A 16,760-nucleotide genomic window follows, 5' to 3' on the forward strand; every position below is an offset into this window, starting at 1 on the left:
GTTTCTCTGATAGGAGCAGGTGGGAAGATCCTGGAACAACTTACTGATGCCGCTAAGAAGTTAATGGCTGTGGCTAACTCTGTGTTCACAAATGTTGCTGAAAACCTCCTGAATGGACGTATCCTAGTAAAACATTTGGAGCTTATTATAAAGCACAAGAAACAGTTTATTTGCATATGGGAATTAGGTAAGTGTGCATGTCTGTGTGTTTAAAGGGGGGTGGGCTCTAGGCCTACTCTGATAATTCTGGAGGGTGTTTTATATGGTGCTCCCAACTCCATGTTTTCATTACTAATGTGCAGCAGCAGCATCACCTACTGAAGTATATCATTTTTGGAGGAGATGAGTACTCTCCTTCTGCCCCACAGCATGGGATTTTCTTGGTGATTATTGACAATTTTCATTTCAGAGCATAAGCATCTCTCATCCCAAGAAAAAAAGCGGCAGCAGAATGATCTGGAAAAAGTTCTAGTGTGGAGGAGGGAAGAAATAGTCTCTCTAAAGAGAGAGAGAAAGTGGATAGGAACTCTTCTGGACATGTGCAGGAAGGTGCAGGCATTTATAAAAGGTATGTTCTTGTGGGGACCACTTTGAAGTGAGATCTTTGAGGGTTTCCAGCAGAGATGATTTTGTTCAGTAATTACTGGATTGAACAAAAAATGGGGAATGAGACGAGCAACAACTGGGGAGAGGAGGCTGAAAAAAGTCAGTGAAGAAACTTGCAATAGGGAAAGCAGGAGAAGAAGTGTTCGTATACTTCATGTTACTAAGTGATTGATACATCTAGGGATCTAAGAGGTTGATGTTTTGTGGTACTGAATCATTCAATGTCTGGTCAAGAGAGCTGGAATATGAGAATAGGGTAAAAAGTTGCAAACTGATGTTTGACTTTCTTTGTTTAAAGTGGATATTGTTGAAGTTGAGCAGAAATATCACGAAAATCTGGACTCAGAAGAACTGGCTAACGTTGTGGATGTGAGACAGCTGAACTTTCCCATGGAGGGCACCCTAGAAACATATTACAACCTAAGCCCAGAGTTGAAGAAGGTGGCTCAGATAATGCACACATACAAGGACAGTCACATCTTCCAGCTCTGCTGGGAGCGGGCAGCCCAAATGATGGTGGAGGAAGATGAGGATTCAGAAGAGCAGGTTATTCCTATATTGGATCTTGATGATTTATTCTCTCCTTGTTACCGTGAATATAGAAGACTGTATAATGATCTGAAATCCGGAAAGCTCACATTTGCTGAGGTAGACACTATATTCAAGGATTTTACAAGCCATTATGAGCAGATCAGCACTGACCTTCAGATCATGTGCAAGCTTGACCCAGTAGACAACACAGAATGGATAGGACAACGGCTTCAGCAAATCCAGCAGTACCATGAATTGCACTTAGCTTTCGACTCTGCTAAGGTGATTGCCAAGGTCAAAGAGGGCTTAAACCTCTCCGGTGACTTCAGAATCCTACAGATGTTGTTGAACTTCGTGAGTATTTCACTTTAAACCAACCACTGTTCAAACACTGCTTAGGAAGACACTAAATCTGAACCCTGTTGTAAGTCTTTCTCTGTCTGGCAGGATTAAAGTTTGGCTCCGAACAGCTTTACTGAGGCCATGCACTGTGCAGTCTCCTTTAAAATAATAATAATAATGAATAGTATAATGCTTTCCATGGATCTCAAAGCACTTTACAAAGGTGACTAAGCATTATTATCCCATGTACAGATCAGGCAGGTGAGGTGCACAGAGGTGAAATGACTTGCTCAAAGTAGCACAGTCTTTCAGTGGCAGAATAACTCAGGTCTGTGGACTCCCAGCCCTGAGTTCCATCCACTAGACCATAGCTGTCACACTGATTAGTATCTGATGCTTCTGTTTCAGGTGTGGGAGAGGAGTTCCTCCTTCATTTCCCCCACCAGGAGGAAGTTATATTGGCCATTATTAAATTGTGGATTCTTTTCGATCCATTTGCACCATTTTCTTTGCAGACGGACACTTTTGAATCCTTTAAGAAAGAAAAACTGGACTCCATCAGCCCTGCTCTGATGCGTGCTAAGGAATGTCTGCAGGGGATCACAGAGCCCCGTCGCAGGTGCCTTGAGGAACTCGCACTCAGGAAGGACTTCATCAGCTGGGTCAAAGAGGCTCTGGAAGGTAAAATAAATGTCCTCCTACTGTTTGCTTTTGGGAATTGGGCAGGAAAAGGCACAAGTGATGTAGGGGTGATGCCATCTTCTTGGGATTTGAGGAGGTCCTGACTCATCTGGTAACCATATTAAACTGAGGTAGAACTGACCTATCTCATACTGACAGGTATGAGCATCTCTTATGTATGTGGGTTTGAAAAGTGCTGTGCAGTGGCCCCCAGAAAATAGAATACATGTCAATACTATTTGATGGATTTGATGAATGCTCAAGTATCAGAGGGGTAGCCGTGTTAGTCTGGATCTGTAAAAGCAGCAAAGAGTCCTGTGGCACCTTATAGACTAACAGACGTATTGGAGCATGAGCTTTCGTGGGTGAATACCCACTTCATCTACATGCATCCGACGAAGTGGGTATTCACCCACGAAAGCTCATGCTCCAATACGTGTTTTAGTCTATAAGGTGCCACAGGACTCTTTGCTGCTTGATGAATGCTGGTACCCTGTGTGACACCTGCTGTTTGATACCACTGCTAGTTATCAGAGATTGTAATGCTGATACACTTCGTGCAGGTTGCTTATTAATTGAGAGAACAAAGACCAGGCTCTGATTTCACAATAACAGGAGTGGCCTCACTAATTCTCTATCGGTCAGGCCAGGTACTTACCCTTTCCCTCCCCATAAGTCGAGAGCTCTGTTTCCTTCCCTGCTGTTCCTCCACAGTTTACTCCTGTTAGAAAAGAAAGGACCAAGGATGTGGGTAATGCGTAGGGGTCACTCTGTGAAGCTGTCAGGAGCGAGCGCTTGCAGCAGAAAGTGGAGAGGTCTGCACTGAGATGCTTCTAGGGGATGATTTTAGACTCCATGGCTTAAGCATGCTGGCATCTTGTTGCAGAATGAGATTAAACAAAATAGCGTTGAACCCCGTTGTCCATTTCCCTAAGATATCAATGAGTTGAAGGTGTTTGTGGACCTGGCCTCCATCTCAGCGGGGGAGAATGACATGGATGTGGATCGCGTGGCTTGTTTCCACGATGCTGTGCTAGGCTACTCCTCCCTGCTGTACGAGCTGAAGCGGGAGTCGGGGTTCGAGGCGTTCATGCAGTGCTTGAAGAAGTTGTGGAAAGCCCTGGAAAGTGATGAGAACCTGCCCAAGAAACTGGTAAATCCCGCAGTACCGATTCCTCAGTTCATCTGGTTACCCTCCAGCTTTTATAATATGGCTGGGGGATCGATGTGCAGACAGGCATTCCTATGGGCAGTACATGGGGATGTAGATGCAGCTCTTTTAAATACCTGTTACGTGTCTAATTTTAATCAACTGTAGCAAAGTGATCATGAGCCGAAGCTGCTGGTGCTGTATGCTCATTCATCCCTGTGTACCTATGTACAACAAGAGGCTTTAGAGCAGTGCAGGCTCTTACCTACCATAGGAGCTGCGGTTGATAAGATTTGATATTCTTTGGGGTGTGATGTAGTCAGACCCCTTAACAATCTGTTCATTGTGTATCCCTGGATGTCAACCTTTAAATGCTCTGGAACCCTACATGTTCCTGGGGGATCATTCCATGACTGGCAACAACTCCCTTCTCCTCCCTTGCTGGCAATTCTGTCCCTCATGACCTCTGTTGGATATGCCAGTGTTCAGGATCACTGTGTGAACTGGCAGACAAAGTGAAGTCATGAATGGGAGTAATCTGAATTATAGCTTCCCTCTTCTCCCCGTAGCGTGATTCTGCTCGACACTTGGAATGGTTAAAAACAGTGAAAGAGAGCCATGGATCCGTGGAACTGTCCTCTTTATCGCTAGCAACTACAATCAACAGCAAAGGAATGTATGTCATCAGGGCACCGCCAGAGGGCCAGAAGGTGAGACGTCGCTCACCCGCCTGCGGGGTGCACTGTCCCAGTGTTCAAGGCCTTTTTGCCCCATCCGCCTGTCTGGCCATCTATCCTGACAGGCTAGCTTTACAGTGCTAGCAAAGAGCACTAATCCTGCAAAAGGAGTCCGGCTTTCTGGAACAGTATTGAAAGAGGTTTTGTCTTGTCTCCAATGCCACTTAAACTGTTTTAGGTGCCAGTTCAGGGAGACCTCTTGTGAGAAAACTATTTCCAGCAACAGTTCAATTCCATCATGTAGCAAAGGTTATTGTGTGACAGTAGAAACTGCAGACAGATCATGTGGGGAGCCCAAAGGCTTTTCCTATCGAGTCCACCCTGTGGCGACAGTTTTCTGCTACTGTCCTAAGCTGCTGATCTCTAACACCTGACGCTTTGTTTCCTAGGTAATAGTAGCTCTTTCACCCCCTTGTCCAGTCTCTTTTAGGGTGTGGCACTGACCTCTGCTTATTGTTGGCCTCGTCTGCCCTCTCTGTTCCTAGTTCCAGGTGGCAAGACAGGAAAGCTCTCCACAGCTGTCGATGAGCATTGTATAAACCAGGGAAAATGAAAATAAAATGTGTCTGCGCTAATTATTCGTATTCCCTGGCAGGTTTCTCTGGACACTGTCCTGCTCCTCAGCCTCCCAGAGAGCCATGGTGACAGTGAAGAGATGCGACAATACTCCCTGGAGGAGCTCCGGGAGCTGCTGAACAAACTGATGCTGATGTCAGGAAAGGGAGACCAGGGCATGGAGGTGGAGAAATTTTCTGAGGTCAGGTTTCAATAGCTACTTTCCATGTTCAAGGGGTTTCCTGCTCTCCTGGGGCTGGGGGGGTAGACCGTAACCTTACCACGTCAGTTTTTAAACCGTCAATTAACATTAAAAATTGCAGAGGTGGGACTGACTGCTTCAGGGATTGATAATGGGATATGAAGCCTTTCTCCTCCTCCGTTTTTCCTATTTGAACGTGGACCAGGTTGGTGTTTGAACCAGAGGTGTTATCCCCCGTTCTCCAGCCTGTGTGGAGTGAGTTGGCTGGTCTCATTCCAACCTGTAGCAGATAGCTGTCCACACAACACCTGATCCCCTAGTTGGCTGTCCCAGCAGAATGGTCAAGGTTTGAATGGGACCATGGAGACTGAATTCCTTTCTGGTTCCCAAAGGTAATCCCAGCAGGACAGCTGTGAGCCCCATTAGGACCTTCAGTTTCCAGGACTGTCAATCCAGGCACCTTTCACTAGCTCCCAGACTCTGTCCCTTTCCCTTTTAATTAGAGAGAGCAGCGTCCTTTCACAGCTGGGAAGAGGCACCTTAGCCTCAACAGTCCCTGTAAAATCTGTTTCTCACTGTTTTTTGTTGTCCCTCACACAGGTGTTTTCTAATGTCCAGAGACTTGCACTGTCCTTTATAGACCTTTATTCAGCTGGGAACATGCTCTTCCGATCCTGGATTGCCCACGTGTACTGCTCACCCACGAGCGAGGTGTGCATTAGCATGGACTTTCGTTTGAAACTTGTCCAAGAGCTTTCTGGAACAGGAGACATGATGGCGATGCTCCTGGACCTCTGCAGGGAGATGGAGAAGTTCCTAGAGAAATGGAAATGCTTCATGTCTGAGAAGCGATCTCAGTATTTTTACCTGAATTACTACACCTCTGAGCAGTTGGTTTACCTGTGCAGAGAACTTGGAATGCCACAGCTCAGCGAGAATGCCTTAATGATGCTCTCATTCATAAAACACAACTGCACCAGAAAGGATGTGCGTATGGCCTCCAAGCACGTGGTGTCTGACAGATCAAGGAAGAATGTTTCTGACTTGCCGGAGCTGCTGGGCCGCGAGAGAGACCTGACAACACAGATGCAGCAGGTCTGGGACTCGTACATAGCGTGCATGAGCTCGTTCCTTCCGGGCTGTTGGGATATTGATACCCTTGGTAGCTGTCTGGCCAGTCTGGCTGATTTGGAGAAGGAAAGTGTCACTCGAGTTCTCCCACGAGGCCTGCACGTTGGTAGGCCCAACCTTGTCACCTGCCCTCGCTCTGACGTGCTGGCTTCAGCACTGGCCATCTACATGCATAGTCCACGGCAGGCCCTGCCCACTTACGCTGAGGTGCTCTTGTGCACCCCAGAGACCGACTTCGAGCAAGCGGGGCTCTTCCTGCGGCGGTGCCTCACGCCGGGCTGCAAAGGGGAGAAGATTTACACCATGCTGTATGCAGATGAGCTGAGCTACGATGTCAGTTACAGGCTGGAGAAGCTGTTCCGGAGCCTGTGCAGACAGCTCCACCAGGACAACTACCGCCTCGTGATCCTGTGTGACTGTGAGAGAGAGCACAGCTACATCCCTTCCGTCTTCAGCCAGTACAAAGTGCACATGATCCCCCAGGAGCCACTACGGGACATCCAGACGTACCTTAGGAGCCATTACAGAGTCACGCAGCCAGCCGGGTCAGCAGCTTCTGTGTTCAACGACAACATGTGCGTTGGGATCGTGTCCTCCAAAAGAGCCGGAGTAGGTAAGGTGCCCTAGGCCAGTAATTCTCAACCAGGGGTCCGGGGCCCCCTGCGGGGCCGCGAGCAGGTTTCAGGGGGTCCGCCAGGCAGCGCCAGCCTTAGACTCGCTGGGGACTAGGGCAGAAAGCCAAGACCCCACCGCATGGCGCTGAAGACTGGGGGCCTGAGCCCTGCCACTCAGGGCTGAAGCAGAAGCCTGAGCAGCTTAGCTTCACGGGGCGCCCCAGGCAATTGTCCTGCTTGCTACCCTCTAATGCCAGCCCTGGCTTTTATATGAAGAAAACCAGTAGTTTTGGCACAGGTGGGCCATGGAGTTTTTATAGCCTGTTGAAGTGGATCTCAGAAAGAAAAAGGTTGAGAAGCCCTGGGCTAGGCCACAGAGTCTGCTGTGGATGTGAAATGCTGAAACTAAAACGTGCAGTCAGGCAAATAAATGTGGTGTGTGTATCCGGATGAGTGTGTGGTTTTGGAGCCTGATCCAGAACACAACAGCTGAGAGACTGTGTGGGGCTGTCACTGAGCCAAGGTGGGAGAGCTGATTTCCATGGGTGAGCAAGACAAGCTTACGCTGAGCTCTTCTTTAGGTCTTTCTTTCAGACTTTCGCTGTCATTCTAAAATCTTTTATGACCTTGTGCTTTAAAACCAGTATGTTTGTGACTTCTGGGTCCTGACCTCTCTCCCAGTAGGGCACCAGTGGGCTTTGCTTTTCTGCATGTACTATAAGCAGTTCAGACTTGTACCTAGGCCTCGTCAGAGGGGTCCTGTACTTCCACACGCCCTCCGGAACTTCTGCCTTGGCAGTGCCCTACCCGAGAGAAACCGATTAGGATCAGAATGGAAAACTCCTGCATTCCTCTGAGGAAGTGATCAGAGCCTAGTGGACAAATTTATATCCGTAGATTAAAAACTGGAAACCCAGGGCAGCTCTTTCAGTAGTTGCAGCCATGGCTTCACTTGTGGAAGACCTGGGCCTAGATTTCCTGCTCCACTCCTGTCCCTTCATATTGGTGCCGGGTGCTCAAAAGGGGCTGGCAGGCACCAGGTTCAGTGCTGTTACGAAGCACGGAATGGGTGGAGAGCTGGCAAAGCCAGCTGCGACTCCAGGCTCCCTGCAGCACCTGCAGTAAGGGCTGCACTCTGGCATTCCTTCGATGGCCCCTCGTGGCTGTAGCCAGCTGGGGTAGATTAGAACAGGGGTCGGCAACCTTTGGCACGCGGCCCATCAGGGTAATCTGCGGACGGGCCGCGAGACATTTTGTTTACATTGACAGTCCGCAGGCATGGCCCCCGCAGCTCCCAGTGGCCGCGGTTCGCCGTTCCCATTCAATGCGAGCTGCAGGAAGCGGCACGGGTTGCCCTGACGGGCTGCATGCCGAAGGTTGCCGACCTCTGGATTAGTACAACCTCCATGTTCTCTCATCTGACTGGGGCTGACGTGGAACCAGCCAAGAAGCTAAGAACTGCAACCAACTCCCTCTGGGCTCCCTTTCCCTTAGCTCGCCCAATGGAAGCTGAGTGTAGCTGAGTCAATGGCCATGGATTTTATGTCCAAAAGCCTACAGGAGAGGAAACTTGAGGACACTTGACGTAGCTACTTGGAAGCCTGCCTGCCAGCTACCTGTCTTACCTGAGATTATGACTTTTAAAAACAGCCCCATGTAACAGAAAATAGTTTCTGTAAGTCCTAAAGAAAAGATCACGAATAGCAACATCTCTCTCACCAGACTCCTCAATGGAATCCAGCAAATAGGGGCAAAGGCATCATTCAGTGGCAGGAGACAGCTTCAGCTCAGTTCCTGAGCCACCAACAACCACTCCAAGCAAATTCAGGCCTTTCCTCCTCTCAGAATAGATCTTAGTAAGATCATCAAGGGGCAGACTGGATTTAGGAAGCAGCTGTCCACTTTTTTCCAATATGGCAGTCCACCATTTTTCTACATATTTTTATTTTCTAGTTCTCAATTAATGTGTCCCCCTTTTTAAAACCATCACAGGAAAATCTCTGTATGTGAAGAGGCTACATGAAAAACTGAAGACAAAACTACATGATACTAGCGTGCGTCTAAAAACCATCAGGCTGATTGAACCCCACGTGGATGAAGGCAAAATATTGAGATCTCTCCTGTCCTTCCTGCACTTGCAGTACCAGCAAAAATCCATGATATTCCATTTTGATATCACCTCATCAGTGAGTACCAGCAAAAACCCCTGATATTCCATTTTGATATCATCTCATCACAGCTTTACCTATCATGAAGGGTATTCGATATCATTCCTTTAAAAGTTTTCAGAGTAGAAGCCGTGTTAGTCTGTATCCGCAAAAAGAACAGGAGTACTTGTGGCACCTTAGAGACTAACAAATTTATTAGAGCATAAGCTTTTGTGGACTACAGCCCACTATGCATCCGAAGAAGTGGGCTGTAGTCCACGAAAGCTTATGCTCTAATAAATTTGTTAGTCTCTAAGGTGCCACAAGTACTCCTGTTCTTTTTAAAAGTTTTGTGTCTGTTCTCAGTGAGGTATTTTATTAGGAGATGTTATTTCTAACCAAAAAAACAGTTAAGCTTAAATATGAGGGGAAATATAGGCTTGGAAGGATTAGATTTTGATTGGTAAATGTGGGTAAATGTCTATTTCACCGTACACACACTCAAACTGATGAAATATTTCTACAGTAATAATCAGAATTTACAGATAGGCAAAATAAGGAAACAGCTGCTTGAGAACTTCTTAGAGTCAAAATCCAGTGATTTAGACTTTGGAATTAGGCTTGTTACCAATGGACTAGCAAGCGAACAGTAAAACCAAGTATGATTTGTTGATTTTAGGTTGTTTATTTTGTATATTTTGACATGTGATGTTGACAGTTTGTGTTTTAATGGTTTATAAAGTTTTAGCTTTTTGAATCTCAACATCAACGATCATTAAATAATTGTTTGACCCCCCTGTAATTTCCTGCAACTGTGAAAATTACCCCTGATTTTAAAAAAAAAGATTAAATATAAATATTGATATTATCCATGTGTGTGTATCTATATCTATATCAAATTTTGCCAAGCCTAGAAATTTCTCTCTCTGCATTCTTTGTTCTAATGTGTCTCTCTCTGGTATTCACTTAGGTCCAGAGTGGAATTCCAGAGTTTCTCTTCAAGCTGTTAGTTTTACAGTATCTGACAGACACTGATGGGAAAATGTGGCTACGTCAGAAGTGCCATTTGTATATCGTTGAAATTCTTGACGTACCTCCAGCACCTAAGAAACCATCAAGATTTGTATGTATATGTAAATTCTCTACATTTGTCGCTTGTCTCCGTGTGTTTTTGTGTTACTCGTATTTATTACACTATATATTCTATGCAGTGATGTAATATAGATACCTCATATTTTAATGTATTGGAATACACTGTATGTCTTCAGTACAAAGTGCTATTATAAATGTTCCTGCTTTTCATCACAAGCAGACAATAAATCAAGGCTGCAACGATTTCCTTAATTTGGTCACAGCTAATTGTCACTTCCTGCTGGCTGTACGGCACTGGCTGCACGATAATATTTGCATGGAAAGAGAAGCGCAAAGTCTGATCTTTTAAACTGTATCTTGTATTTGTGACAAAACTTGGAATTTTATTGATTTGTAATCTTTTTGTAAATTCAGAAGTAGAGTTGGGGAGAGGGGGAAATGACAGAAATGGCCCCTCTCTGTGAGGTGGTATTGAAAAGGTAGGGAGGCAGTAAATGGGGATAATAATGTGGGGGTGGAGGCAGAACGGGAATAGATGAGGGACAGAGAATTGCTATTGTTGCTACACTCACATTCTGCTCTACACTTTTAAAAAGTGCCCCAGCTGTGTAACCCTGCAGCAGCTAATCAGTCCTGCCAAAAAAAGGGTGTCTACAATCTGCGAGGACAGGTAAAAGAAACAGCATGAGATGATTAAGGCCAAAACCTTACAGTGACTTATTTATGTGTGTCCCCCCCCTTATAGATTTCACATGGACAGAAGTATAATTTCCTTGATGTGTTCCCCAAAATAACATGCAAGTCTCCCAAGGAAGTGCTGGATATGGATGTGCAAAGAGGCCCATCTGAGTACTGCACAGAACCTGGGATGGATCAGAAGGAGTTTTGCAGTGAGGCCTTCCAGAGACCTTTCCAGTACTTGAAACGATTTGATCGTGGGGATAACCTTGATATGTTCTGCTATGAAGAAGGCTCTGTTGAAGGGACCCCAGTGGAGTGCCTACAGCTGTTCCTGATACATTGTGGGGTGATAGATCCCACCTGGTCAGAACTGCGAAACTTTGCTTGGTTCCTGAATGTTCAGTTGAGAGACTGTGAAGCGTCTGTTTTCTGTAACCCTGCCTTTGTCCAGGACACTCTGCAGGGATTCAAAAATTTTGTGGTCACCTTCATGATTTTAATGGCAAGGGATTTTGCAACACCCACATTAAACATTTCTGATCAAAGCCCGGGGAGGCAAGTGTTCGACATGAAAGGAGTCACAGAGGAGGATCTCATTCCTTTCCGCATTCGGAAAAAGTGGGAGTCTGAGCCCCACCCATACATTTTCTTCAACGAAGACCGTGTATCCATGACGTTCATTGGCTTCCATCTGCAGACCAATAATAATGGTGGCATTGATGCCATTAATCCCATGAATGGCAACATCATCAAGAAAGATGTAATGACTGTACAGCTGTACAAGGGATTGATACTTCAGAGAGTTCCCTTCAATATTAACTTCGATCTGTTGCCCAGAGGTGAGAAGCTAGAGAAACTTTGCTTGGTTTTGGGAATCCAGTGGCCAATGGACCCTGACGAAACCTATGAGCTGACAACAGACAATATACTCAAGATTTTTGCTATTGAGATGCGATTCAGATGTGGCATCCCGGTTATTATCATGGGGGAAACGGGCTGTGGGAAAACGAGGCTTATAAAATTCCTGTGTGAGCTGCGCAGGGGTGGTGCTGATGCGGAGAACATGAAACTTGTGAAAGTTCACGGAGGCACAAGTGTGGACATGATATACGCCAAGGTCAGGGAAGCAGAAGACATCGCTGTCTCCAATAAGCGGCAATATCAGTTTGACACAATCCTGTTTTTTGACGAAGCCAACACGACTCAAGCTGTCGGCAGCATCAAGGAAGTTCTGTGCGACCACACAGTAGAAGGGCAGCCTTTGGCCAGTGGCTCGGGTTTGCAGATCATTGCAGCGTGCAACCCTTACCGTAAGCACACTGAAAAGATGATTCAGCGACTGGAGTCAGCTGGTCTAGGCTACCGTGTAAAAGCAGATAAAACCAAAGATAAACTTGGCTCCATTCCACTGAGACAGCTTGTGTACCGTGTCCATGCTCTCCCTCCAAGCATGATCCCTCTGGTGTGGGATTTTGGGCAGCTGAACGATATCACTGAAAAAATATACATACAACAGATCGTACAAAGACTTACTGAGTCGATACAAATATCTGCAGCTGAAATTGGGGTAATAACAGACGTGCTTTTTGTGTCTCAGAGGTACATGAGAGGAAGAAATGATGAATGCAGCTTTGTCAGCCTCAGGGATGTGGAGCGCTGTGTGGAAGTTTTCAGGTGGTTTTACAGCCACAGTGAGCTTCTGCTAAATAATTTGGAGCAGCATCTTGCAGAGAAGGGGTCTGATAAATGTAAATTAAAGAGAAACAGAGTCATCTGGTCCTTAATACTTGCAGTTGGTGTTTGCTATCATGCATCCTTGGAAAAGAAAGAGTTGTACAGAAGTGTTATCTGTGAGTACCTTCCAAGACCTTATGATAACCAGAAAGGGATTCTGGAAGAAATCAGCCTAATGCAAGATCTGTTCTTGAGTGGCGTGCCTCTGAGAAATACCATAGCGAGGAACTTAGCCTTGAAGGAAAATGTCTTTATGATGGTCATCTGCATTGAACTTAAAATCCCTCTGTTTCTTGTTGGAAAGCCTGGGAGTTCCAAATCCCTTGCCAAAACCATTGTGGCTGATGCCATGCAAGGGCAGGCTGCTTATTCTGATCTTTACAAGGAAATGAAACAGATCCATTTGGTGTCTTTCCAGTGCAGCCCCCACTCCACTCCTGAGGGAATCATCGGTACCTTCAAGCAGTGTGCTCGCTTCCAGGATGGAAAGAACCTGAAGGAATATGTCTCTGTGGTGGTGCTCGATGAGATTGGGCTAGCGGAAGATTCTCCAAAAATGCCCCTGAAGACTCTGCACCCACTCTTGGAAGATGGTTGCATTGATGATGTTCCGCTTCCTCACAAAAAAGTTGGTTTTATTGGGATCTCCAACTGGGCCCTGGACCCCGCCAAGATGAATCGAGGTATCTTTGTATCGCGCGGTGATCCCAGCAACAAAGAGCTCATAGAAAGCGCAAAGGGGATCTGCTCTTCGGAGCGCATCATCCTGCAGAGAATCGAATGCTACTTTCCCATCTTTGCGGACGCATACGAAAAGATTTGCAAGACCCAAGACAGAGAGTTCTTTGGGTTGCGCGACTATTACAGCCTCATAAAAATGATTTTAGCTTTGACTAAGGCCTCAAAAAGAGAGCCCACAGCTTGTGACATAGCACAGGTTGTTCTCCGTAACTTCAGCGGCAAAGATGACATCAATGCCTTGGACATATTTACATCTAGGATCCCAAAAGAAGGAGAAATACACGCTGACGATGTCAGCACCATTGATCTGGTCCGGCAGAACATTTGCAGCGACAGTCAGGATGGTGAGTGCAGATACCTGCTGGTGTTAACTGAAAATTATGCAGCGCTGCAGATCCTCCAGCAGGCTTTTTTTGCCGAAAGACAGCAGCCAGAGATTATCTTTGGCTCCAGCTTTCCCAAGGACCAAGAGTACACCCAGATCTGCAGGAACATCAACCGTGTGAAGATCTGCATGGAAACAGGGCAGATGGTGGTCCTCCTCAACCTGCAGAATCTCTATGAAAGCCTGTATGATGCCCTCAACCAGTATTATGTGTACCTTGCTGGCCAAAAGTACGTTGACTTGGGCTTGGGGACCCATCGTGTGAAATGCAGAGTGCACCCAAAGTTCCGTTTGATTGTCATTGAAGAGAAAGAGGTAGTGTACAAACACTTTCCCATCCCACTGATCAACAGGCTTGAGAAGCACTACCTGGATATCAATACCGTCCTGGACAAAAGGCAAAGAGACATTGTGGAGGAGCTAAAGAAGTGGGTGAATGACTTCATAGCCTTTGATACAGAGAAGCATCTCATGGGCAGGCAGGAATATAGCCCTTCTGATGTCTTCATTGGTTACCACTCTGATACCTGTGCCTCAGTCGTCCTGCAAGTGACAGAGAAGCTGAAGCAGAGGTACCCTCCTGATGAACTGATGCCAAATGTGCAACAAGAAGCCCAACTGGTGCTGCTGAACTGTGCAACACCAGATTCTGTAGTTCGCCTGGGCAGTTCGCGGCTCAGCTCCTGTGTGGTAGATCATCTGGCCAACAAATACTTTAAAGAGCAGCAGCACACCTCTCTTGTGGATTTCCTGCAGGCTCACATCCATGCAGAGTCCAGACTTCGCACAGTCTTCACTGAGGTGAGTCTCCCTAAAATGTCTGTCTCTCTCCAAAAAGAGATCCTTAGGTCCACAAACTGTCCGTGATGTGAGCCTTCTCACTGTTTCAAAACCCAGATCTGCAAATACAGTGATGTGGGGTGAAAGGTGCATTTCAGTGATCACGCTGATTCATCCTGGAGCCTTTAATCTCTGTGTGGCCTTGGCATCCATGAGGTGGTATTCCCAGATGCTCTCTAGAAGGAGATTTTCAAGGGCACAAATAGGAGTTGGCTGCCTAATTTTCCTTTGTAAATCTCCCCCTCTAATCACCCAGCCAAAAAAAAAAAAAAAAATAGCCCTTACCAAGAGCTCCAGATCCAGGTGTGCCAAGGGTTTATGATACAGGAGGAAAAGTAATTGAAATGAAAAGGAAAACTGACAAAGGCACTTCCTATGCAGCATTGTTGTAGCTGTGGCAGACCTAGACTATTGGTGTTCCAACTACACAGAGCTCTTCCTCGGGACCTGCTCTTCAAAGCTTGTCCCTCTCGCTAACAGAAGTTGATCCAATAAAAGATATTACCTGACCCACCTTATTTCCTAAAAGCATGTCGTGGCAGTATATGCTTGTGCCATGTGAGAGATCTAGGTTTAGGTGTCACTTGTAGATCTTAACATCTACAGCCACACACGGTGGGATGGGATGGGAACGACAACTCCACATGTGTAGTGCAGGGCTCAGAAAACAAAATTGTTCACTCCTCAGTTTTATGCTGTGAGTTCTGAGCAGCAGCAGAGGCAGATAGTGGGGTTATTCACAGGAGATGACAACTTAAAACAAACAAAGGCTGGTGGAGGTGTTGTGGAGACGACTTTTTTTTTTTCCCCTTGCCCTTCCTTGCAGCTGCCAGAGGACTTCACATTTTTCAGACACTGACTAGCCAGACCCTGGGTACAAACAAAGTTTATGTACAGGATCCAGGGCAGCACCCTGGTAAAAATCTTGGCCCCCTACTCCTCCCACTTTCCAGCACTGTGGATGGAAGGATGGTGGGCCTTCTGACCAGGCGTTTATTGTCTCTAGACCCTGCAAGTCAGGGCCTCCTGAACACTTGTCTTTTGTATCTGTCTCTGGCTAGGAGGTTTGGTCCTCCAGCTAGTCCATGTGGAGCCTGAGAACTCTCAGACTTCAGGGGCACATTTTAAAAAAAGCAAAAGCAAAACCAAAACACACCCTTTAAGAGAGTTCATGAGATCAGCATGCTGGGGTTTTTTTTAAGTGTAAACCTGATGCAGTCGAGACCCAAGGGTCAAGAGCGCTCAGAGGAAGAGCTCTAACAGAGAGCGCCTTACAAATGAGGGTGTATGCATCGTTCCAGAGCATAGGCAGGCAAATGCTGTCATTCAATTGCTACTTTCCTTGTTCATGTCTGAGCTAAGAACTCACATTGCAATTCTTGTCTCTAAGATCACCACTTTCTCCAGGCTTCTGACAGCCACTGACTCTGAGCGTTTGAAGGCAGAAGTGCAGGGTAAGGTTCAGAGCCTCTCCATCCGGTCCTGGTCCCTTCAGCAGTTCGACACAGAGCACTCATTCCTGAAGGAGATTCGGTGAGTCTGTCTGCCTTATCCTACCCTGAAGAGCGGACAGTCAAGGTTAAGTTCAGTGATGACAGATCATTAGGGCAATAAATAAATACCAGACCAAAGATAGGGAGGGAAGGAACAGTGCAGAGCTGAGGAGAGGGGTTGCTAAGGTGACTCAGAGCACAAGTTGTGTTAATTCCAAGTTGTTGGGGCTGTGGAATTTGTTTTTAAAATTACACTATTCTTACACAGGTGGATGTTTAATATCTTGTTCTCTCTGCCAGAACCCAAAGCTCATATGGAAGCATTTCCTCCATTTTCTTTCTGCCCTCAGGAATTTCCTTGATTCTACGTCTGGAAATAAAATCCTAATTATTCAGACGGACTTTGAAGATGGTTCTCAAAGTGCCCAGCTCATTGCCTCTGCCAAGTATGTCACGCGTGAGATAATTGCTGACTGTTGTAATGTCTTCCCCAGTCTTAACTTAGAGCATTATTGGAGTGTCACTTGTTGGGGCCTCCCACTCTGCAGTCTACCATTGGAGTCGATTTGATCTAACTTTTGCAAGGGCCAACCATGCTTTGGACAATGTTAAAAAAGACAAATCAAAAACTGGTGCACAGAGCGGGGTTGACTTGTGCTCCCTCTCGGAGGTCAGATTTATATTTGAAAGCTTAGAAATGCTAAGGGAAGCAGAGGATGTCTACCAAAATGAAGTTATTAGTGACAGGGTCAGGACAGCCTGCTGAAGGACTGAGTCCCAGTCCATGTTTGTCTCTTCCTGGAGGAGAGGGGAGGAAGAGAATCCAGTTACCTGTGACCAGTGTGGTGGAAGGAGGGAGTAAGTGTCCTGGAAGTACGTGCCCCAGGGTACTGTACTGAACTTGTCCTCAGACATTTCCTTTCCCTTGTAGATACTCAGCTGTTAATGAAATCAACAAGGTGGAGTTGGGAGAAGTCTCAGTCTTTGTCTACTTTATCACTAAACTGTCCCGGATAGAAGGTGGAACCTCTTACGTGGGATTCCATGGAGGTAAGACTGGCATTTTCAGAGCTCAGCAAGTTTGGTCATCTGAACCAC

At 46.3% G+C, this 16,760-nt stretch overlaps 1 protein-coding gene across 4 annotated transcripts in view; it reads left to right on the top strand.

The window, feature by feature from the left end:
• RNF213 (ring finger protein 213) overlaps window positions 1–16,760 on the top strand; it is an 85,718-nt gene that overhangs the window by 35,765 nt on the left and 33,193 nt on the right. For all 4 annotated transcript variants that reach the window (XM_054047502.1, XM_054047504.1, XM_054047503.1 and 1 more), the window contains 14 exons: window positions 14–187; window positions 410–568; window positions 905–1,491; window positions 1,995–2,160; window positions 3,096–3,313; window positions 3,880–4,020; window positions 4,643–4,804; window positions 5,405–6,548; window positions 8,542–8,735; window positions 9,667–9,819; window positions 10,534–14,130; window positions 15,560–15,702; window positions 16,013–16,108; window positions 16,594–16,712. In XM_054047502.1, coding sequence (XP_053903477.1) covers window positions 14–187; window positions 410–568; window positions 905–1,491; window positions 1,995–2,160; window positions 3,096–3,313; window positions 3,880–4,020; window positions 4,643–4,804; window positions 5,405–6,548; window positions 8,542–8,735; window positions 9,667–9,819; window positions 10,534–14,130; window positions 15,560–15,702; window positions 16,013–16,108; window positions 16,594–16,712 — 7,053 coding nt within the window. The remainder of the gene's footprint in view (window positions 1–13; window positions 188–409; window positions 569–904; window positions 1,492–1,994; window positions 2,161–3,095; window positions 3,314–3,879; window positions 4,021–4,642; window positions 4,805–5,404; window positions 6,549–8,541; window positions 8,736–9,666; window positions 9,820–10,533; window positions 14,131–15,559; window positions 15,703–16,012; window positions 16,109–16,593; window positions 16,713–16,760) is intronic.

Source organism: Malaclemys terrapin, chromosome 13, assembly GCF_027887155.1.
Source record: "Malaclemys terrapin pileata isolate rMalTer1 chromosome 13, rMalTer1.hap1, whole genome shotgun sequence".
NCBI classification, from domain to species: Eukaryota; Metazoa; Chordata; order Testudines; family Emydidae; genus Malaclemys; species Malaclemys terrapin.